Below are 24,123 nucleotides of genomic sequence, written 5' to 3' on the forward strand. Positions count from 1 at the left end.
AAAACAGAGGCACATGATTCGGAGGGCCACTTGGGCACTCTGTTGAAACCAGAGGCACCAGTGAGGGGGATGCATTAAACAAAACTAAAGTTGGGTATAAGGTGAATAACAGGTGATTTTCACATCGTAGTTCAGAGTGAAATTTTATATAACTTGAGCTTTGCACTCATTGTCTATTTGATGTCTTCTGGCGGAAAACATCCGTTGTTCACTGGTACCCATCTATAATTCTACGAGTTATGTATGTTTTCCATTGGAAAACATAGGACTAACAAGCTGCTCGAGGACGGTGAATACAGGAAACGCTGGATGCCCTTTCAGAGATCCTAATGTTTAAAAGGGACTTACTGAGGACGACTTAACTGGAACAAGTCGCCAGATAACAGCAGAAATTCACCCCACATTGAGGAAAAAGTTCTCCGGACCCGACTAATATTTAAAGAAAGTGGTTTGAGGCAGAGCACACATATGAGGTGTACCCGAGATTCTATAAGAAGTTTATAAATTATTCATCAACCAATGCTGGGCATGAATATAGCCCGTGGGTTGAAAAACTCTTTTTATTCAGATCCTTTGGTAGTATCTAACAATACACCATATAGGAAAAATACTACATTACTCTAGATTTTCTTAGTAGTACTGAGACGGCTATCACGGCCCATTGGAGGTGGTGGCAAAAGTGATTTTATTTAAAAAAGGACAAACATATCTTAAAACAAAGAGAGTAAACACTGTTTGGTTTTGAGAAAGATGGTTTAACAATAACTACCATTGAAACCATCAACGCTCTTCATAATACACAATCTGTACAAAAGGCGTGGGTCAACGAGTAGCTGATACCAGGATTCATGCCCAAACTATTGGTGGAAAACAGATGTGTAGGAAACTAATGACAAATTGAGTCTGTCTGTGTTATGTACTCTCTTTTAGTTTGTTCTATTGTGTTTTTTTAATTAATTGTATTTTAATATGTGATTGTCTATTTCATTTTTTACATTATTGTTAATTCTACAATATTATGTATTATGTACTGTGCTTATAAAATATAGGGTCTGTGTTACCCCCCTCTTTTTAATACCATCTTTATATAAAAAGATTTTTTTAAAATAAATCGATCTATATTTGTGGTCCCTCTATGGTTTATGACTCTGTGGGAATTACATGGTATAATCCCGTTTTATGTGTATATGATGGATGAGTGAATAGATATTAGGTGGCATGGTAAGTGCTTATTGATTGTACATCACAATTTAGCTGCATTGAGTCCAAAGGATTCTGTTTTTTCTCTACTGTATAGTGCCCAATTCCTTTGGCTTAAAAGGGGTTCCTCTTTGGGTATATCAACGTTTTCCATTGGAAACCTTTAGCGTAAAAAAACTGATTCCTAACCCTTTTATTCAGAACAATGACACAGTAGGAAATAAAAATTGTTGCCACTGTTGTTACGTCATAAGGGAATTCCAGGCTGCACTTACAGGGCTCTCTGAGAGATTGTCAGCACAGCACTTGAGAGCAGAGAGCACAGCTTCATTTGGGAGAAGGATGTAGGAGTGGATAGCGGGAGACCATTTTCTTTGTCTTTTAGGGGGAAAGGCCATGATATGTATGACTCCCCCATTGCTCCTCTGCCCTTTTGTTGCTGTAGAAATCAGGGCAGACGACCTGGGGGAAGCATACATAGTATAACATTATAGTTGGGTAAAAAAGTGAGTAATGCATGCTTTTCACCTAGGGGTTCTAAGTGACATCTTATAAATTATTTAGGTTGTCTATGATGTCACTCACAACTCTTTGGTGAAAAACATCCCTGTAATTTACTGTTACCCGTTTATAATTCTACATATTATATTGAAGCCCAGATCCATATAGTATTGTGAACTGTCTCTTCAAAATGCTGTTAGCCACTGCAACTATATCACAGCATGAGAAGCAAAGCTTATCTTTAACTGATGTGACGCAATACTACTCAATTCTGCAACCGGAGCCTGCCTCCTTTAGTCCCTGTTTATTTCTTTTTTTAAACCACCACATTGTTCACAATAGTGGAAAGGGTTGGAACTCACACACAACCTAAACATGTAGATGGTCTCTCTGCATAATGGGGATGTTTGCACCTTGTTACTCTGAGTGGCTGAATAGACAACTTGAGCTTCGTTCTTGTACATTTCATGTCGATCAGAACCTCTCAGTGGAAGGTGCGCCGCTGCTACATGGCGGTCCGTGCTTGACCTCCGGGACGCTTGAAGCTGTCAGGTCGTCTTTTTCAACCCCAGAGGCGGCATTTCTTCTCTGCAACCGGCATTTTCGATTTCGGATTATGCCGAGACCAATTTGACAGGCGCTTCACCAATCCTTGATATCAGGAACATATTGTTTTTGCCTTCGGAGGTGCAGCTCACGGGACTTCGCGGGCGTCCGCCATTTTGTGCTTGGTGACGTCGCTCGCGTTTTTCTCTTCAGAGCCTGCTTCTATTCACTGGTGATTACGACTGGTGTTCTTAATGGTGCTGACTTTCACTTTTTTTCATCATTGGATACTAATTATCAGTGGCCCGCCCGTCTGGTGAGTGTCTTTATAGTTTCGATGTTTTGGTGTTGCTTTTTCCTTACCTTAATGTCGTAATTCACTTATGACACCTTTTTTGGGCATCACTGGTACATTGCTCTGAGCCTGCTTCTTTGGATCAGCTTCTTTTCTATATTAGCGCTCTTTATCTACCTGTTGCTCGCTTTTTAGCGCGAGGTGTGTCCCTGCAAGAGATACGAACATTCCTTTGCATTCTCTGGCTACCTCTCCATATGGCTGATAATATGGGTCCTTCTCCTAACGCAAAGGACTCTAAGAGTGCTTTGAAGAGGCTTAAGCAAACATCTCCTACACCTGAGTCCTCACAGAAGGATTCCACTTCCACCTTGGACACTATTTTATCCTGCTTGAATGCGGTTCATGATATTGCGGAATCTACAAAAACCAATACAGACCTACTACAAGTTGAAGTGGCAGCTATTCGTAATGATTTTAAAGCTTTGTCTCTTCGAGTTACCAATGCTGAGACACGCATTAGTGGTGTGGAGGACAATGCGCAACGTCAATCTAAGTCGTTTCATCAAATGGAACGCTCTATGGCGGCGTTACGAAGAGACCTCACTGCGCAAGAAGATCGAAATCGGAGGAGCAATCTGCGCATTTTCGGTCTCCCTGAGGAAGCAGAGAAATCGGCCTCTTCTATGATTGACTTTTTGTATCAGTGGATTCCTTCGGCCCTTCAAATCTCCTTTCAGAAGGATTTTGAAATTGAGAGAGCCCACCGTGTGCCCACTTTCCGTTCCAAGTCATCTGCTCACCCATGGCAGTCATTTTTAAACCGCTGCGTCATCAACACTGTGAGCAGATTTTGGCACATATGAGGAAGATTAAGGCGGTCACTTGGGAGGGTCATCGAATTGCTATCTCACAAGACTTTGCCAGAGATACTGTTATCCGTCGGAAAGGATTGCTCAATCTACGCAAACGCCTCCAAGATATGAATATTCCCTTCTCCTTTGTTGGTCCTTCGAAGTTTCGTATTACCTTCATGGGTCGCTCCAGACTTTTTGAGGAACCTTTTGAGCTCTCCTCCTTTCTGGATAACCAGCTTGAAGTCCAGATGGATTCCTCTCCAGCTTCTGGTTCTTCCGGCACTTGACTTTCGTAGCCTTGTTCTATAGAATGTTTCTTATGCTCCTGTCACGATGTTTTTCTGTTTCTTGTCAGGATGTTCAGCTTTCTTTTCAAACTTCCCTATGCTCTTTATCCCTTCTTACTTCTGGCACTTGTCTTTAGTAGGCTTGTTCTATAGAATGTTTCTTAAGCTTTTGTCAGGTTGTTTTTTCTGTTCCTGTTAGGAATGTTCTCTTTTCTTGCTATTGAGATATTTGTACTTATAGGTATTTAATATTTCGATTTCTTGCTTGCATGTGTTTTTTCTCTATGCGCTCATGTAATGGTGTTGTACTATATGTCTTTCTATCTATACCCTTTCCTATCTGCTATTGTATTCTTATTGTTTATACTTCTTGCTTTCATTTTCAGTTTACTTTTCAGAGACTACATACGTCTACCTATGTTCTTTCTGCCTTTTGGCTATGTACATCTCATATACTTTATACCAGTATACATGCTTGCTGTTCTTGCAGATGTTCTTGATACTGTGATACTTTTACTAGTAGTTATTTAATATTTCACCTTTATATTTGCATGTGTTTCTTCTATACCCACTTCTTTATTAGTGATGTATTTTCCATATTTCTAGTTATACGCTTTCTCATCGGATATCGTACTGCTATTGTTTATACTGATTGCTTAGTATACAGTTTTATTTTGACCGCCTATATAGGCTTGATTCTGTGCTTTCTGCCTTTTGGCTCTAGTCGGCTCATATGCTAATGTACTTGTTTACATGCTCCTGTTTTTTCAGATGCTCTTCGTTGCTCAACTTATCCTCCTTCATCATTCACTTCCTATCTTTCGCGATTTTGTTGTCTTTTCTTGTTCATCTACTTCTCTTACCTTATACCTTTTCTTATTCTTCAGATTTTTCATTTGCTTACTTTCACTCTATCTGGGTTCCTGAATTCTTTGATGTTTTATGCCTTTCTGTCCATCTTTATCTCTCTTTGGGGACTTCTTTATCTATTCTATGTTTTTCCTGGCTGCCCCTCTTGCTTGTCCTTTCACGCCCCCCGCGTATGAATTTGGTCCTTCATGGTCCTCCCCTTGCTGCTTTTGTTTTCTTTCTCTTTCTCTTCCTCTCTCTCTTTTCTCTCTCCTTTCTCTCGCTCTTCTTTTCTCTCCTCTCTCTTTCCTCTTCTCTTGTTTCCTGGATCTTCTGCTGGTGTTCTTATCTTATGGTGTCTTTATGGTTTCTGTCTATATTTTTTTTAATATGTGTATTGCTTCCTCATTCATCAATGTTTTATGGACTTTGGAATTTTGTGGAACTATGCCTGGTTTGAACGTTTTGTCCCTTAATGTTAAAGGGTTGAACCATCCGGTAAAACGTGCCAAAATTTTGGATTACTGTAAATCCCTTTCCTCGGACTTAATGCTCCTTCAAGAAATGAAAATCTTATATAAAGAGGCGCTTTTTCTGAGGAAAGATTGGGTTCTGGATGTAGTGTGTTCTGATGCTATGGGTAAGAAAAACGGTGTGCTTACGTTGATCTCTAAAAAATCCGGCTTATCAGTGATTTCAGCGGAACATGATTCAGAAGGTCGATGGTTGTTGTCTAGACTTTCTAATGGACAAACTGATCTCTATGTTCTGAATATATATGCTCCAAATAGTGACGATCCTTCCTTCTGGCGTGGGATTACCAAGAAATTAGCTGATACTCCACATCAAGGCAACTTAATTGTTGGAGGCGACTTTAATTTACCACTAGACCCCCTTTTAGACAGAAGTTCAACTGTCTCATTCCGCCCTCCTAAAGCTCACAAACAATTACTAAATATGTGCTCTGTACATTCTCTCCAGGATATCTGGCGCCTTCATATTCCTACTGGTAGTGATTTCTCTTTCTTCTCTTCTCCTCTCCTCATTCTAGTTTTTCTCGTATTGATTATCTTTTAGTTCACTCGTCTCTTGTGCCGATCTTGTCCTCCCCACTTATTCATCCCATTCTTATTTCTGATCATGCCGCTGTCTCCTCTTCTCTCTTACATCTGGCCCCTTCTCAGCGCCCTCACTCTTGGAGGATGAATACTGAGATTCTTCATGATGTTCTTCAAGTTTTGGCCTTACAGGAAGAAATTGCCAATTTCTTCTCTGATAATGTAGGTTTGGTTGGCTCCCCCATTGTATTGTGGGATGCTTTTAAGTGCACACTTTGAGGTCATATTATCCAATGTATGGCGAAGAGAAACGCAGACATCAGGAAAGATCTGCACGATTTAGCGGTCTCCATTAAACAAAACAAACTTCTCTTTCGTAGTTCGAAGGATCCCCAACTCTTGCAAACCATTAAGAACTTGAAATACTCCTATAATTCTATAGTCACCAAAAGAGCACATATTGGAGTTCAAGCCCAAAAATCTAAACGCTTATTGCAGAAAAACACGGCTGGTAAAATTCTAGCTGCTACCTTAAAGTACCAGGATTCCAATCTTAAATCTTCTCAGATATCTTCCATCACTGATAAATCCGGCTCTCCAAAATTTCAGACGTCTGAGATTCTTGAAGTTTTTCGGGATTTTTATGGTAATTTATACACCCCTACTAATCAAGCCTCTTTTGACCAATGTCAGGCATTCTTACGAACCATTCCGATCCAAACGGTTTCCTCCGCAGATAGTGCTACATTAGGTTGCTCTATCTCGGTGGAGGAAATTTCTTCTGCTATTCTTGCTACACGCTCTGGCAAGGCCCCTGGTCCAGACGGTTTTCCTATTATGTTCTATAAAACTTTTCTATCCTCTGTGATCCTTCACCTTAAATCCCTTTTTGATACTTTTATTTCTGATGGCTCTGTTTCGGGGTCAGCAGCTGACGCTACAAATGTGGTAGTACCGAAAGAAGGCAAAGATCACTCTGATCCCAAAAATTATCGCCCCATTTTCCTTTTTAACACGGAAGCTAAGATTTTTGCAAAAATTCTTGCCAAGCGTCTGGAATCTTTTATCCCCAAGCTAGTTCATCCTTCTCAAACCGGGTTTGTCAAAACTAGGCTGGCTAGGGATAACATTCGTACCTTCTGTCATATTTTGGGCGCTGCAAAGCTCTTTACCCTGCCTGCAGCCGCTCTGGCCCTTGATGCCGAGAAGGCTTTTGATAAAGTTTCCTGGCCCTTCTTACATGCCGTCCTTCATGCTCATAATTTTGGTGATTCCTTTATTACTATGGTTATGTCTCTCTACTCCCAACCTAGGGCAAATATTAGAGTTAATGGGGCTACCTCGGCGTTTTTTAATCTTCGTCAGGGCACACGACAGGGCTGTCCCTTATCCCCACTTTTATTTCTGTTATCATTGATCCGCTCCTTAAGCTTATTGATCAACATCCGAATGTCAAGGGTTTTACCTTTGGTTCCTCCTGTATTAAGACAGCTGCATATGCGGATGATGTCCTTATTTTCTCGGACGACATTGAGTTGGCTATTTCCGCTATTACAGGCACTATTGATCTCTTTTCTAAGGTATCTGGGTATACCCTTAACAAAGACAAAACAGAATTGTTCCCCTTAAATGCGTATTGTTTCCCAGCTCATATAGGTACTGCTGGCTTTAAATGGCAATCCAAACGCCTTAAATATTTAGGGATCTGGTTTTGCAGCACTTTGCATGATACGGTTCTCTATAATGAGGCACAAACTCTCATTAAAGTCCGTCACCTTTTGGAAACCTGGTCACCCAAACATATTTCTTGGTGGGGGCGCCTTCAAACCTTGAAAATGATGGTCACACCTATCATTAATTTTGTGTCCTCTATGCTCCCGGTTAAACTTTCTCCTTCCTTTTTTCATGACATTGATTCCCTCACTTCTAAGTTCTTATGGAATGATAAACGATCTAGATTGGCATACAAGTATTTGCGCAAACCCTATGATGGAGGGGGTTGTAACTTTCCTGATTGGGAAAGATATCAAATTGCCTTTTTAGCCTCACAGGGGGCTCTCTGGTTCTCTTCTAACCCTGCACATGTACCCTCCTGGATGTTGATTGAGCAAAGTCTTTCCTCTCCCTTACCACCATTGTCTTTTCTGACTTCTTCCACTTTATTTATACCTTTTTCTCGTACTATCATTTTGGACACCATTGCGGCGGTCCGCTCCATTGATAAGAAAGTTGCTGTTCCCATCCATAAGTCGAGGTGGTCTTCCCTATGGCGTAACCCTCGCCTCAAACTTCTTATAGATTCCGCTTCCATGAACTATTGGGCTTCCAAAGGGATTACTTTAGTCAAACATTTCTACCATTCCAATAATGATCCTTTGCCTTTTTTCGTCTTTGGCCCAACACTATTCTCTTTCTAATATGGATTTTTACACTTTCTTAAAAATTAAAGTGGCTATCTCTAAACTACGTTTGGTTCCGGACTCTCCTACTATTAAGTTACTTCATATATGGCTTAGATCTGGTCATGTGGCTTCTAATATCTATACATTTTTATCTTCTACCCCTTCTATCTCATCTACTATTACGCAGCAAAAGTGGTCACGTCACTTTAATCAGGACCTCATGAATCACATCTCTTTTGACACCTGGCAATTGATTGGCAAGCTTTCCTTACGTAACAAAATTTCCCCTTCGTTAATCCAATCTAAACTCTTTTCCATCAATCTGCTCCATTGGTCTCCAGTTCGCCTTTATGCTCTACGCCTGAAGGAGGATAATCTTTGTTGGAGCTGTAGGATATCCCCTGGAGATTTTACTCATATGTTTTTTGAATGCTCCCTTTTACAAAGTTATTGGGATTTGATACACAAACATCTTATGTTGATTTTTAACATTAAGTTCCAACTCTCCTTCCCCATGATCCTGTTGGGTCCTTTGGTCTCCCGTCTCCCAATACCTTTAGACTCTTTAGACTTGCAATTACTGGATCTTCTTCTAACTGTAGCGGTTAAAGTAATTCTTATGGAATGGAAATCTTTCTCCTCTATCTCTTATCACACTTGGTGGGCATGGGTGTCCTTTCTACGGAGTGCGCACTCCTCAGTGACGGAGGCTCATCTCTCCCCCGCTATTTCTAGTGGTGTTTGGGGTGCCTTGGATACTTACATGGAGCTTGCTAAGAACGGTTTGGTAGATCAATATCCCTTTGTGGAGTCTGTTGATGTCTGATGTGTTCTTTTTTCTTTTTATGGTGCACTACAGTGGGTCATTTCTCTCTCTCTTTTTCCCGTTTTCTCTCTCTATCTTTTCTTTTCCTTCTTCTTTACTCTTCTTCCGTCTTTCCTTTCTTCCTTCCTATATCTTGTTCTTTCCTTTCATTCTTTTTCTCTTTTGCATTTGTTATTACAATGATATGCTGGATGGCTTCCACTGCCTTTTGTTTGGTTTTACCTTCCTACCGCTCCATTACCATATTTACCATATTTCCCATGTTTTTAATGAAATGCTTGCTTCTTGATTTGTTGCTTTACTGCATCAACCCTGATTTCCATCCCTTGTATCATTTGTCACTGTATTTATTTCTTCATATACCTTTTTAATGCCAATAAACTTTTTTGAACACAAAAAAAGAACCTCTCAGTGCAAAACATCCATGTTATTCAGTTACCCATCTATAATTCGATACCTTGATGCATTCCTCAATGTCACTGAACCAAATTTGTAAAATTCAACCTCAGCCAGACATAAATCTAATTAAAAGGCAAATATTGCATTGTTAATTGACTGCAGTGTCTCCAATTGCTGGCGGTCATACAATGGTAAAATGATGCGATGTCTGGTGTTCTTGATCTTGCATAAACCACACTACGCAACAAGTCCACTTACATTTCCCTTCGTCATTCCTGCACAGCACTTTGCTCTCATCTGTATCTTGGATGATCTCTACAAGTTCCCCCGGCTTCACAGGCAAGTCTTTGGCGCCCCATTTCTTGGTACTCATGGAGGCGCTCACATGTGCAGAATTGATGACGTTGATTTCACCATCATACTGTGGATTCAAATAGGAGAAAGGATCAAATGAAACTGATGAACAGCACTGCTCACTGACATGCATGACGAGTCTTCCTAAAAATACAGGAATGCAAACACTAATTGGATTCCTGCCCAGGAGTGCCTGATATATGTATACCAAGAACAAACCAAGATACAATTCATTTAATGTGTTACTGTACACAAATAAAGCCATGTAAATATTTTCCAGTACACGCTGTCACACTTCACACAACTGTTTAGAATGTACTTCACGCTGGGAGCACCATTCCTTTGGCCTGCTAAGTACAGCCACATAATACATCAATGAAACAACAGATATCGACGATAGTTTCATTTGTATTTTGATGCCGGGCAAAAATCCCCCAACATTCCTTTACCCCTGCAGCTTAAATTATCACCAAAGCCACACACAAAGCCTTAGGAACATTTTTAACAAAGATGTCAATTAAAGATTCTTTAAAATGTCTGATTGAGCAGATATAGAGAAAATTTGGTGTAATTTTGGACTTTACTTAATTATAGTAATTAGATGTAGTCTTCAACTTTTAAAAAGTTGACATAATGTAAACTTTAACTTTTATATAGTTGATCTAATGCTATTTGGGAAAAGAGCAATGCTAAGAATTTCAACAATTACGTTTTTATATATGTTTGTGTTAATGAGGCTTATTCACAAAGGCATTCCGGAGTACATAAAGTATTACAGCTGTAGTACCATGGTTTTAAGTGGGCCGGGTCTTGTCAGAGCTCAGCAACGGCAGTTCTATAAAGTAGGTGCCGAACCGGGTCTCTATCGGGCTCTCCATTTTTACCCTCAGGGTGAAAAAAAAAATCTTACTTCTGCAGCAGTACCACCCTTTACTGCTTTCAGGTACCTTCGAAGAGACTTGCTATAGTACTTTCACAGTCTCATCAGTTCAGAACTGAAGCATTTTCAATATTCTATACAACAAAGCCATAGTTGTTGCTGATTTATCTTACACAAACAACAACCATTGGCAAAGCCAATAGCCCTCGCTTGTTGTAGGTGTAATGTTACTTGTTGCATCAGTATTAAATATCTGTATGCAATGACAGAAGCAGCAAAATACCAGTTGGGCGTCACACCATGAGAAGCACAGATTTTTAGCCTTTTTTTAATATTTAAGCCACATCCTTATTTACATTGGCCACGCCCCTTTGAGACCCCCTAGTTGTTTCATAGCACTTAAAGCACTGTGTAGAACTATTTGACATGCTCTTATGTGCCTTTGTGAATAGAGACCAAACCATGTCAAATGGAATACTCTGAAACCTGGAGAGCCTTGGAGGTTCTCGGACACTTGGTTTCACTATCATTGAACCACTTGGATTCTGTGTAAAAATAACGATTGAAGATAATTTTGCAAAAACACCAGGTCCAAAAGATCCCATAACATTTGTTTTATTGTATTCTAACAATGTCCTTTCAGCTAACGTTTTAAAAAGAGGCGTAAAAGCATTGGCATTATACTCCCACAGTAAACAAGACACTCACTAGAAGAGTAGATTTGCAATGTCATTTGGGAAGGACCTTGTAACTCCCGACTCTCCATCCTGAATGACATTTGCCTCCTGTCATTCCCTGAAAACCTTTTACACCATCAACACAGCACAGTTTGCTGGAGAAACAAAACAGCTCCACTTGTGCGAATGTGGTGGCCCATTCATAGACTCTGTCTTCGTCTCTGGGCTTTTAACCTATTCATTACTATCAGGTGTGTTATTCTAATTAGTTCAATGAAAACAAATCACTATTAACCCCCAGAATGCATCAGGTTGTCACAAGAAAGCCTATGACTGGAGACAGTGTCCATGATGACGTGGGATGAGGCGGCCACTGCCGCTCTGCATCCTCGCAGTTATGCATCTATTTTCTTTAAACGACCCCCTTTTGTACCGCTTTGTTCGCCATAAGTTGGCAGGATATGCTCAGACGTGAGTCCCTTGTTCACTTTGCCACTGGATTCAAGCAAGCCGGGCTGAAGACGGCTGAAATGCCAGAAACCGGTCCTAGGAAGCTTGTTTCCGATCCAGGGAAGGCATGGCGTGGCAGTTCGGGCTGGACTGTTCCCATGAGGCACAGGGTCAGACTGATTTGCATATGGCCATGTCTGAACTGAGGTGGCAGAGTGGGCTAAAGAACGGTGATGGATTCAACCCAGATCTGTTGACTGGGTGTGAGTGTTTGATTGGTTCAGATGCTCTATCCATCACCATCCCCTTTTGCTCCGCTTTGTTCGCCATAAGTTGGCAGGGTGTGCTCAGACGTGAGTCCCTTGCTCACTTTGCCACTGGATTCAAGCAAGCCTGGCTGAAGACGGCTGAAATGCCAGAAACCGGTCCTAGGAAGCTTGTTTCCGGTCCAGGGAAGGCATGGCTTGGCAGTTCGGGCTGGACTGTTCCCATGAGGTACAAGGTCAGACTGATTTGCATATGGCCATGTCTGAACTGGGGTGGCAGAGTGGGCTAAAGAACGGTGATGGATTCAACCCAGATCTGTTGACTGGGTGTGAGTGTGTAATTGGTTCAGATGCTCCGTCCATCACCACCCCCTTTTGTACCGCTTTATTAGTAAATGATGTCATTTTTTAATTGATGTCAATCTTTTAACGTTTTTGCAACCTCATGTACAGTACTCTGATACCTTCGGGTCTCGCCAGCACTATATAAATCATATACCCCTAACACCCACCTGCCTTTCAACCAACAGCTCCTCAAGACCTGTCATCATTTTTGTTGTGGCTAATTTATTGTTAATTGAAGAGTAAGAGGGATATACTTTGGGCAGATTTTTCCCTTTGTCTTTCTGTCGTATCTCCCCCCTACCCTGTTACCCCACCCATTACCCCTCTACGTTTCCTCTGACCTCGTCCTCAAAGATGTCTATATGCTCTCCATGCAACCGTTGTAACATATAACTGATGTAATCTTGGAACAATAAGGATATCATGTAAAGCGCTTTGATACCTTCGGGTCTAAGCTATTTTAATCGTGAATGCTGAGACCTGAGCAACATGGCTGATGCCGGATGGAGCTGCTAGACAGCTAATAAGGAGATTGGCCGTCGTTTCCCCCTCGACAGTCACCTACCCAGCCGGACATTGGGCACAGTTCTTCCTCATCTCCCTGTTATGGCTCTATCCTCCCCTCCTCTCCTACGTATTCTCTCAAACTTATTGTTTGTCTATTGTACCTTACTACGTTACTACGCTATGGTAGCTGATGTAACTTGTAACACAAGGTTCCTCTGGTAAAGCGCTCAGAAACCTTCAGGTCTAGCCAGCGCTATATAAAATCTTTTTAGATGTACCTTGTAATACAACAATCCTTTGGTTAAGCGCTCTGATACCTCTGGGTCTAGCCAGCGCTATATAAACTTATAAACTAAAAACTGGTTCCCCTGATCGCTGAGACCTGAGCACCATGGCTGATATCTGGTGGAGCTGCTAGACAGCTATTGAGGAGATGGGCCCTGGTTTTCCCCTGACCGTCACCTACCCAGCTGGAGCACAGTTCATCGTCTGCCCGCTACTGACTCCTTCCTCCTACGAATTCTTGCAACATTATTTTTGTGTTCTGTACCTTTCTATGCTCTTGTAACTGATGTAACTTTTATCGTAACAATCCTAAATGTAAAGTGCTCTGATACCCTCTTGGGTCAAGTTCGCTCTATATAAAACTTTATAAAATAACATTTTAAAAAACGGGACCCGCCATCCTTACGCTTGCCACCTCCTCCTGAAGCACTGGAATAACGCAGCACGTGCTGAGGGGCCCCTGAGACTCCCATATGTCACAGATATGAATAGTCATTAGTCTGAATAGCAGACATGCCAACCCTCCCGATTCAGGCGTGAGACTACCGATTTCAAGGTTAGTCTCCCGCCTCCCGATTCCTGCAAGCAAAAACCCGATTCCTCTGGGGTTTTAGCTGACAGGGCTTGGTATTGTGTAAGGTGCTAATTCTTCCAGCAGTATTCAGAGTGGCGATGCAGGGGCTCAAGAAGGGGTGTAAAACCAACAAAGCGTCAATTACAAGGCAATGGTCTTTTAAAGACCTGTGAAGTACTGGGGGGGGGGCTTTGTGTGTGTCGGGAAGCTGTTGCAGCCCGGGATGCCACACAGGAGGGGGAGGAGTGCATGCACTGCCAGCAACCTGCCAGGCCAGTGCACAACACTTGCATCACCCTCTCTCTGCCTGCCATTGCGCTCCGTGCATCTGAAAGGTAAAAAAAAAACGTGCTTTTGCATTTCAAATGGCCGATCCTGCAGCAGCACACTTCCAAAGCCCATACATGCCAGTAACCCGATCCAAGGCCCCATTCTCCCGATTTTTTTTTTCATTCTCCCACTTTGCTCTTCTGAAATGTTGGCATGTATGGAATAGGGGCCCTTGTAGGGTGGGGACCCCTGCACTGCAGTGGCTTCAGTGGCCTTTCTTACACCCCTGGATCCGCAGCCGAGAAGAAGTCAGGAAGCTGATTGTGTCTCCACAAATAGTTAATCCGCAGCCTTTTAGGAAATTAGACTCAATTCATAACAGGTGTAAAGCAATGCACAGAAAATATGCATGACCAAGTTTGGAAATATGAACTAACTTATTTTGATTTTTATCCTTCCTCTGTTCCCTTTAACCAGTTTGCTTCCCTGCTTTCCCTACCGCCCCTTCCTTACATCCGATGTGATAACTGCTGCACTCGGTGCACCGCCCCAGGCTCTTAGCAGAACTCGCGCATGGCTAGAACAAGTGCTGGCTACTGGCAACTTTAAGACGGGCATGAACCACCACCGAGGCCAGAAGCGGTAAGCCTTTACCACCGGGGCACAGTATAGACCTGAGTACACCTAGGAGAGGTCCCACAGTGTACTTAAAGTTAACTCATGAGCGAACAGAAATTACACCGTCCCATATCGCATGTTTTTCTCACCAGTTTCAGATGTAAATTATAAGGGCAGGGCCTCCCTTTAGCATGAACGAGCTGGCCCAGGGCGAAAATATTCTGAGAGGCGCGGAGAGGTGATATAAGGTTGTGTCAACAACAGCGCCCCGCCTTGCCCAGCGTGTCCATTTCAGTCTGATCTGTAAGGTTAAAGTGGTTTTAGTCCTACATTATCATATGGCGGGCGATGTTTTTAACACTCCTTCCTTGCCCTGTCTTCACTCTCTGACCCCTGCTGGCACACATCAACATAGCTTAGCTATCGGAGATTAATGTGCGGCTGGGGGAGGGCCCCATGCTGCCTCATTTAATTTACTGCCATCAGCAAGGGCGCCAAATTTCTCTCCTTAGACGCCCAGGGCGCTATTTTACCAAAGGCGGCTCTGGGTGTAACTTTTTCCTCTAGCCAGGCGTAAATCGGTCTCACTGTTGAAAACTATCTGTGAATGCTGTGCACGGCATGCTCGTATAGTTCAAGTTTGGGCATTTATATAGCGCACTACTCACCCAGAGGGTCTCAAGGCGCTAGAGGGAGGGGTTCACTGTTTGTCGAATAGCCAGGTTTTCAATTCTTTTCTGAAGGAGATGTGGTTCTGAGTAAGGCGGAGGTGGGTGGGGAGTGACTTCCAGGTCTTGGCGGCCAGGAAGGAGAAGGATCTGCCACCCATGGTGGTTTTTCGGATGCGCGGGACTGCGGCGAGGGCTTGATTGGATGATCTTAGTTGGCGGGTGGGATTGTAGAAGGACAGTCGGGTGTTGAGGCATTCGGGTCCTAGATTATAGAGGGCCTTGTGTGCGTGGGTAAGGAGGCGGAAAGTAATTCTTTTGTTGACGGGAAGCCAGTGGAGGTTTTTTAGGTGTCCGGTGATGTGCTCTTGGCGCGGGATGTCCAATATGAGTCTCGCTGACGCGTTTTGGATGCGCTGGTGCTTTTTCTGCAATTTTGTTGTAATTCCGGCGTAAAGTGTGTTGCCATAGTCCAGTCGACTCGTGACCAGTGCATGGGTGACAGTCTTTCTTGTGTCGAGGGGGATCCAGCGGATGTTCTATTCGAAGTGTATTCCGATACTGCCACCTAGTGACAAGTCTTTATGAGAATCCAGCAACATTTTTAAAACGGGTATTTTTTTAGTTGCAAAAACGTATCGTAAAATGCATAATTCTCACAGCCTTGAATCAGACCAGATTAGCCACTTTCTGTTCAAGCCAGACCCACTAACTCCTCATACGGAGGATGTAATGGCTCAAAGATAGCGAATGAATACTCGCACTTTGTTAAGATTTCTCTTATTTTCATATAACGAAGTAAAGAAGGGGGATTTGGGGGGCAGCCGAGCCGCGAGGCCTGCCCCCCGGGCAGGTTTGGGAGGGGGAAGTGGGAAAACATGAGAGCGGCCATTTTGCCGCTTTGGGCTGCCTGGGGCTAGCCCAAAGGCAGCCCAATTACAAACTAAAATAGCCCAATTAGGATTTATAGCCTGTTTCCGCTTCCTCCCAGCCACCATTTTAGGTATTGAAACCTGGTGGCTGGGAGCGCGAATTAGCTTGTCCTGCGTTGTGGATAACGGTTTTTGTCAGGAGTATGGCAGTGGGGGAAGACGTTCGCGTTTTGGAGGCAATCCGCCTGCTAAGTGAAGCAGGGCGGATGGACCTCTTGGTGGGGCCGCGGGCGGCGCGGCCGGTGAGGCAGGCGTCCTTCGGCGTGGCGGCGGCAGTTATGGCCTGCTCACCGCCGCGCAAAGCCCCACGACTGCAGGTGAGTCTCCGGGGCAGCGCCAGTGTCAGGAGCGCGGCCCCGGGAGACAGTGAGGAACGGGCGGTGGAAGAGCGGGCGAGGCGCGATGGCAGGGGCGCCTCGCCGTTTTTCTCTGGTGCCGTTGGGGGCGGGTGGGCGGGAAGGCGGGGCGGCGGGCGGGAGGCATGGTGCCGAGGCCGAGCAGTCGCGCAGCCGGCCGGAGATAGTGGAGCGTGGCGGGGGGGGACCGGGGAAGACGCGAGGCATCGGGGGGGAACAGGTGGCAAAGGGGGGAGGACGAACAGGTTGTGAGGAGGGGTGGGGTGAGGGAGAAGGAGGCAGGAGCGAGATCGGAGCGGGGGGAGGGGCGGGGGAATGAGAAAGGGGGCAGGCCACGAGGAAGCACTATGAGAGCCCCTCACCGGCACGGCAGGGGGCGGGGGGATGAGGGGGAGGGGCAGGAGCAATGGGAAGAAAGGTGCGAAAGGGGGGAGGAGGGGAGGGGCGGGGCCAGGCGGCAGGGGGCGGGGAGAGGAGGGGACGGTTTTGGGGCGTGTGCAGGGGGGGAGCGGGAACAGTTGGGGGGGGTCCCCGTTGTTGTTTGATTCTGAAGGCAGTGAGAGGGAGTGGGAGGGGCTGGATGTGTTCCCGTCGTGGGAGGAGAGCCTCAGGGAGGCACGCATGGCGGCGGCGGGAAGGGCGGAACAGGAGGGGGAAGACGCGGGCCCGTCGGGCGGGGGAAGGAAGGCACGGGGCAGGGTGGCGGCGGGGAGCTGGAGGGGGCAAGGGGGGCCGGGGAGGGGCTGGGTTTGGTGGTGGATGAGGGGGCAGGGGTAGGGGGGCTTAGTTGGAGCGAAGAGGAGGACGAGGATGGGGCGGGGGAGGGTTGGGGGGATTGGCATCGGGCGGGCGATGGCGGGCAGTGGCAGGGACCCGGCACACCAGCAGTACCTTTTCTCTTGCAGGGGGAAGGCCGGCGCGGGGGAGCGGACTTGGTAAGGCTTGGGGTGGCCCAGCGACGCCAAGGAGAAGGGAGGGCGGAGCTTCCTGCGGCGAGTCTAGAGACCACGAGGGATCATGGCGCGGCTGGCTCAAGAAGGCCCCGGGCGGGCTCGCCGGCCCCCACACCCACAGGGCCCCAGCGGCCTGGGGAACAGCAGCGATCCTGGAGCATCGGCAAAGAGGACTGTTTTGATTTGAGTGGGGGCAGAGGCGAAAAGAGGGCCTCTGGGAGGTTTCAGTCGGCGCCGCCACCGGCGCGCCGGAAGTATTGGTGGGGAGGTGTTGAGTTGACGGAAGGAGAGGAGGACAGTCCGGAAGAAGGGGAAGTGAGGGATGGGCCGGGCGGACGGGGGTCCGGTAATGGTGTCCTTCCTTTTTTGCAGGTGTCACGGGGCCTGGGTGCTGCGGCGGCCCGGACACAGTCGGGAGACAGGCCGGCGCCGGACAGGAGAGGCGAGGATCGGCGAGGGGATACTTTGGTTACAGGTAAAGGCAGGGAGGCGCCGCGGATGGTGTCGGTAGGGGTGGGGGGGGAGGGGAGGCGGGGGGGAGGGTAGGCTATGCAAGGGGAGGTATGTAGAGGATCGGGGTGTGGGGATGGATGTGGCAGCGCCGGCCCCTGGAGGGAAGGAGGCAGGGGCCCTGGGAGCGGGGGCCCGGAGGGGTTGCCGGCGGAGGGCAAGGTTGCAAAGCCAGAGGGGAGTGCGGGCAGCGCGGCAGCGGCGGATGGGAGCGCGACGAAGCCTGAGAGTAAGGAATTGAAGTTTAAACAACTCCCTTACATGGGGGTCACGAAGCCACTGGGGCGCATTTGATGGCGGCCACTAAGGAGAGGATATGGAAGGGAGAATATGTGGAGTTGTTGAAGTTGTTGCACCGCGAGGTTCGGTCAAAGGAAGGGTCGAAAGAGGAAGAGTATGAGCTGCAGAAGCGCCCGAGGGTGCCGCTGACGATTGAGAATTGGACGGCGGCGTTTTTGATTTTCGCGAGTGTGTATTGTGAGAGATTCCCGGATAGATCGGTGTCCCTTTTTAAATACATGGATGTTATCCGGAAGGCACAGATTACGGGAGGGAGGTTTGCGTGGGGGCAGTACGACGAGGAGTTCAGGGCAAGGATGGCGTGGGATCCGGAGGCGAAGTGGGGCGAGCTAGATTGCGATCTGTGGCAACGCACGATGGGCTTGGCGGGGTCAGGTAAGACTATCTTTACGGCCAGCGGGCTTCCGATCATATATCAGCCCTTTCAGGGGTGCCCCACCCGGGGAGGGGTGGGAGCCGGAGCTAAGAGCCAGCCCGGAACCGCAGGGCCTTGCTGGGATTTTAATAAAGGGGCATGCGCCAGAGAGCATTGCCGTTTTAGACACGAATGCTCGGGGTGCGGCAGATACGGACACCCAGTGCTGTGCTGTTGGGGCCCTAACGGGCAGCAGCATAACAGTACACATGCGGCGGCGGCGGGAGCTGCGCGCCCTGGGAGCGGACAGCTGTCAGGCGGCGGCCGGGGTGGAAGAGGGCCTGGGCCAAAGGGCTCGTACGCCGGTTAGACTGGACAGGTTGACAGCGGCCTTGCGCACTTACCCGGACGCGGGGGCCGCGGAACGTCTCCAGGGTACGAGGGTCCTCGGGTGCGACGGTGGGCGGACAATTTGCGTTCGGCACGGGAACACCCGGGGGTGGTACAGAGTAAGTTGGACAGGGAGGTACAGGAAGGCCGCATGGCGGGGCCTTTGGGGACTGGCCAATGGCAGAACTGATAGTGTCCCCCATAGGTGTGGTGCCCAAAAAGGAGGCAGGGCAGTTCCGGCTCATACAGCATTTGCCTTGGCCGGACGGCGGGTCGGTGAACGACTATATCAATGAGAAGGAGGCATCGGTAGTGTACTCCTCGGTGGAGGCGGCAATGGCCTTGGTGGTCAAAGAAGGTAGAGGTGCGGTGATGGCCAAGTGCGACATCAAGTCGGCATTCCGGTTGCTGCCTGTTCACCCAGACGACTGGGGCCTGCTGGGAATCCAGTTTCACGGCCGCTGCTATGTGGACAAGGCACTGCCGATGGGCTGCTCGATGTCCTGCGCACTTTTTGAATGTTTTAGCACGTTCCTGCAGTGTTTTTTTACGGACCGCACGGGTCACCAAGAAGTCACGCACTACCTGGATGACTTTTTCTTGGTCGGGGCACCGGACTCCGCGAACTGCCAGGTGGCACTGGACAGGTTTCAGGAGATCATGGTAGACCTGGGGGTGCCGCTGGCACCGGAGAAGACAGTGGGGCCAGGCACGGCGCTGTCATTTTTGGGCATTGAGATCGACTCAAGGTTAATGGAAGCACGGCTGCCGGTGGACAAGCAGCGGCAGATGCTGGGACTACTGGACGTGATGGTGGCCAAGAAAAAGGTGACGGTGTTGGAAGTGCAAGTGCTGTTGGGACATCTCAACATTGCGTGCAGGGTGGTGCGGGTTGGAAGGACGTTCTGTAGGCGACTGGGCAGGGCATTGGCGGGGAGGTGGCCTCCACACCACCACGTGCGCGTGTCGGCGGGTGTGCGGGAGGATTTGCGGAAGTGGCGGTTTTTCCTGAACCAGTTCAACGGAGTGCCCTTACAGCGGGACGTGGACTTGGTTTGGGATGTGCAGATCTTCTCAGATGCGGCGGGCAGCGAGGGTTTCGGTCTCTACTGGGACGGGAAGTGGTGCGCACAGAGGTGGCCCCCGGAGTGGGCAGGGGGCGGGAGGAGCATTGCCTTCCTTGAGTTTTTTCCGTTGGTGGTGGCAATCTGGCTGTGGGGGGCAATGCTGGCGCATCAACGGGTGACCTTCAATGTGGACAACATGGCGGTGGTGCAAGTGGTGAATCGCCAGTCCGCTAGGGATGAGCAAGTGTTGAAACTGCTGAGAGTGTTGGTGCTGGGCTGCTTGCGACATGACATTGCTTTTCGCGCGGTGCATGTACCAGGAATTGACAATGACATCGCGGACGCTCTATCTCGTTCGCAGTGGCGGAGATTCCGTGGGTTAGCCAAGGACGCGGAACGGGACCCGACACCAATGCCGGCGCTGCTGTGGGACATAGGCAACTCCGGATGTTGCAGCTGGTTCTAGGATCTTTGGCGGAGTCAACCAGAACAGCGTATGTGTCAGCATGGGGGGAGTTTGTGGTCACCGGGGCGCGTTGGCGGCCGCTGGGCAGGGACAGACGGGAAGAGGTGGTACAATACTTACTGGACCTGATTGGAAGGGGTTTGTCGAGAGTGACGATAGCGGGTAAGATGGCGGGGATAAGTTTCATGGGGAAACTGTTTTGGGGTTACGCACCGTCCGCAGGTGAATTGGGAACCAGGATGTTGAAGGGGTGGGCGCGGGAATGCGGGCGGGGGGGCGGTGCGGTGGCCGGTGTCGGAAGAACTGTTGAGCAGAGTGGTGAGTATGTTGCCGCGCGTTTGCAGGGATGGAAGGGAGGCTTGCCTGTACGGGGGTGTGGATGTTCAGGGGGGCATTCTGAGTGTCGGAGCTGTTGGGCTCCAAGGCCGGGCGGGGTGTGGAATGGTCGGAAGTGCATGTGGGACAGTCGGAGGTGCGCCTGTGGTTACGTAAGTCCAAGACGGATCAGAGGGGTGTTGGTGCCTGGGTGGTCCTGAGAGGAGGAGAGGAAGGAGGTGAGTGCCCGGTGCATTGGGGCAGGAAATGGAGGGGTGAGGGCACAGTGAGTGGTTTGGTGTTTCGGCACGCAAATGGGAAAGGTGCTACAGGGGCACAGCTGTTGGGAGTTTTTCGGAAGACCTTGGCCGGGCTGGGAGTGGATGGACGACAGTTTGGCACGCACTCTTTTCGGATAGGGGCGGCGTCTGAGGCGCATCGTCGGGGGTGCGGGAGGGGGGCCATCATGCGCTTGGGTAGATGGACCTCAGATTGCTATCGCCGGTATGTGCGCAGCGCAGACCCGACAGGGCCGCGCGATCTGGGGATGGGGAAACAGTGTTGATTGCCATTTGTTTCTCATTTCAGGTTCGGTGGCGGGCCCCACGGCCCGGGACATGTTGGTCTGGATCGTGGGACATTCGTTTGTGAAGAGGGCGAAGTGGCAGGCGCAGGAAAGCTATTTTGGGGATAACCTGGGTTTCAATCCGGCTTTGTTCCAGGTGGTTTGGTCAGGGAGGGGGGCATGAGATGGAAGGAATTGATCACGACGTTGAATAATTTGGTGTGCGGGGGGCGTTGCCCTGACGTGTTGGTCCTCCCCCTGGGGGAAAACGACCTAGTGGAGGAGTCGGGTTTGGTACTGATGAGAGCGATGCGGCGGGATTTGGCGGAACTGCGCAGGTGTTGGGCTGGTTGTGCGGTGATATGGACCGAGCTGGTGCCGCATAGAGTGTGGCGGGGGGCGGTGAAACCACAGGTGGTGGACAAGGCAAGGCGGAAATTGAATGTGGAGATGGTGCGTTTCTGCCGGCATTTGGGTTTTGCGCGCATATGGCACAGGGACATCAAGTACGATGCGCCGGAAATGTTCAGGGGGGACGGGGTACACCTCTCCCGCATTGGAATGCATTTATATCTGTTGGAGCTTTGGGAAGTGTTGGCGAAGTTGTTGGGTGTTCGCCGGGAGTAAGGGATCTTCATGGATGAGCGGTTGTGCCGGAAAGGGGGGGGGATTGGGGGGGCAGGGAAAGAGGGGAGGAGGTGTAAGCACCTTACCCACTTTCCCTGGGTGGCGGAGTTGGGGCGATGTTGGCCAAGTTTGGCTGGAGTTCGGTTCTTTATCCTTATGTTTGGGGATTTGGGGAACGGGAGCGGGGAAAGGGTAAACAGTTTTGGAGTTACATTAGAGGGTACTTAGTTACAGTTGCAAGAAGGCAGATAGGCTGTAGGTATTGGCAGGTTTTGGTGTTAGGATGTAGGGGAGAAAATTGGATACTATGAGGATGTAATTGAATTGTATATTTGTAGGGGGGATTTGGGGGGCAGCCGAGCCGCGAGGCCTGCCCCCCGGGCAGGTTTGGGAGGGGGAAGTGGGAAAACATGAGAGCGGCCATTTTGCCGCTTTGGGCTGCCTGGGACTAGCCCAAAGGCAGCCCAATTACAAACTAAAATAGTCCAATTAGGATTTATAGCCAGTTTCCGCTTCCTCCCAGCCACCATTTTAGGTATTGAAACCTGGTGGCTGGGAGCGCGAATTAGCTTGTCCCACCCACCCACCCTTGGAATGGGGGGTGCTGGAGGGTTCAATTCGGGGTAATTTTTGCTGTGAAGGCGGCATTTTGGGACAGGTGCACAAAAGGGGGACCTTTGTAAGTATTTGTCGCTTTGAACAGGTGCAGGCGGAGTTGGGGGGATGTTGGCCAAGTTTGGCTGGAGTTCGGTTCTTTATCCTTATGTTTGGGGATTTGGGGAACGGGAGCGGGGAAAGGGTAAACAGTTTTGGAGTTACATTAGAGGGTACAGTTGCAAGAAGGCAGATAGGCTGTAGGTATTGGCAGGTTTTGGAGTTAGGATGTAGGGGAGAAAATTGGATACTATGAGGATGTAATTGAATTGTATATTTGTATATGCAGGGTGGGGGGATTGTATCATGTGGGGATCGTAGGGGTGGGGGAGAGAAAACCTAAGGGGTCAGGTAACTCGATGTTTAGAGAGGTTCTAGTTTTGTGAGGCGGTTGCCAGTTTTAAGGTATGTGATGTGCACCTGTTTCAAATAAAGCGGCCTTTTACACACCAAAAAATGGTAGTCGGTCTTGATTGCCCCCTTCATCCCTCCCAAAGCCATTTTGTATAATTCCATGTTTGCAAATACCAAACAACACCCCGCGTGTGCCCATGATCTTTCATGAATTGCACTTTTAAAGCTGGAAACTGTTTACGTTTTTGGACAGCTAGTATTCACCAGAATCCTAGCGGTGCATCACTTGCTTCTCCTTGAGCGACATGCTCTAAGCTCCTACCGTGCCATAATATGCGCATGCTCTGTGCTCCTGCCATTCCATACTGTGCGCATGCTCTTTGCTTGTACAGACCAGGCACCAGGTTTTGCTCCTTTTATGATATACTGCTGCACGCTATGGGTTATGCTCTGTGCTTTAGCTCCTTCGTCATATTTACCACGTAAACAAACATTGGTCCGTCATAGGCCCCACTTCCCAGTTCATGTTCATAGTGTGGACTGTGGAGTGCTGTGAAAGGGAAAACCCACTGTGTCACACCAACCTCTACCAAGCTATCTTTTTTTAAAACACGTCTTTATATGAAGGTATTTTCATCAGCCATACAACATGGTAGTACCACAACACATAATGCCATAATGCAATTGTGGCAGTGGTCATACAGAGTACAAAGGATGAACTCCAGGGGCTCCATCACTCCGGGCGTGGAGGGGTGCCATGTCAGCGATCCAGGGGATCTCAAACGAGGTTTGGAGGAGGAGAGCAGGGATGACTGGGATCAGGAGGAAGAAAGGGGGAACGTGAGGAAGATCAAGATTTTTGTCTGTGAGGTCTGGGATGAGGGAGGAGGTTAGGCTCTATGTGGGAAGTGGGGACAGCAAGAGCAAGCATCAGTTCTCAAGGGGAGAGGGTGTCAGAATCTGAGGAGGACCCCAACTGCGGGTCAGTCAATTTAGAGCGCATGGCCTTCCCAGCCAGGGGCCAGTGGGCACCTACTAAGGCCCACACGTCTTCCCTATGTAATGCCACTGCCTTGGCTTTCATCCATCGAGTGAACAGCGCAAACCACTGAGCAGAGGTCAGAGGGATGGGAGACTTTAATCTGGATATGATCGTCTTCTTAGA

The 24,123-nt window shown here is 48.1% G+C and overlaps 1 protein-coding gene across 4 annotated transcripts in view; it reads right to left on the minus strand.

Moving 5' to 3' along the window:
- FYB1 (FYN binding protein 1) overlaps window positions 1-24,123 on the minus strand; it is a 710,353-nt gene that overhangs the window by 47,740 nt on the left and 638,490 nt on the right. For all 4 annotated transcript variants that reach the window (XM_078674989.1, XM_078674991.1, XM_078674987.1 and 1 more), the window contains one exon: window positions 9,479-9,641. In XM_078674989.1, coding sequence (XP_078531115.1) covers window positions 9,479-9,641 — 163 coding nt within the window. The remainder of the gene's footprint in view (window positions 1-9,478; window positions 9,642-24,123) is intronic.

This window comes from Lissotriton helveticus, chromosome 2_1, assembly GCF_964261635.1.
Source record: "Lissotriton helveticus chromosome 2_1, aLisHel1.1, whole genome shotgun sequence".
NCBI lineage: Eukaryota > Metazoa > Chordata > Amphibia > Caudata > Salamandridae > Lissotriton > Lissotriton helveticus.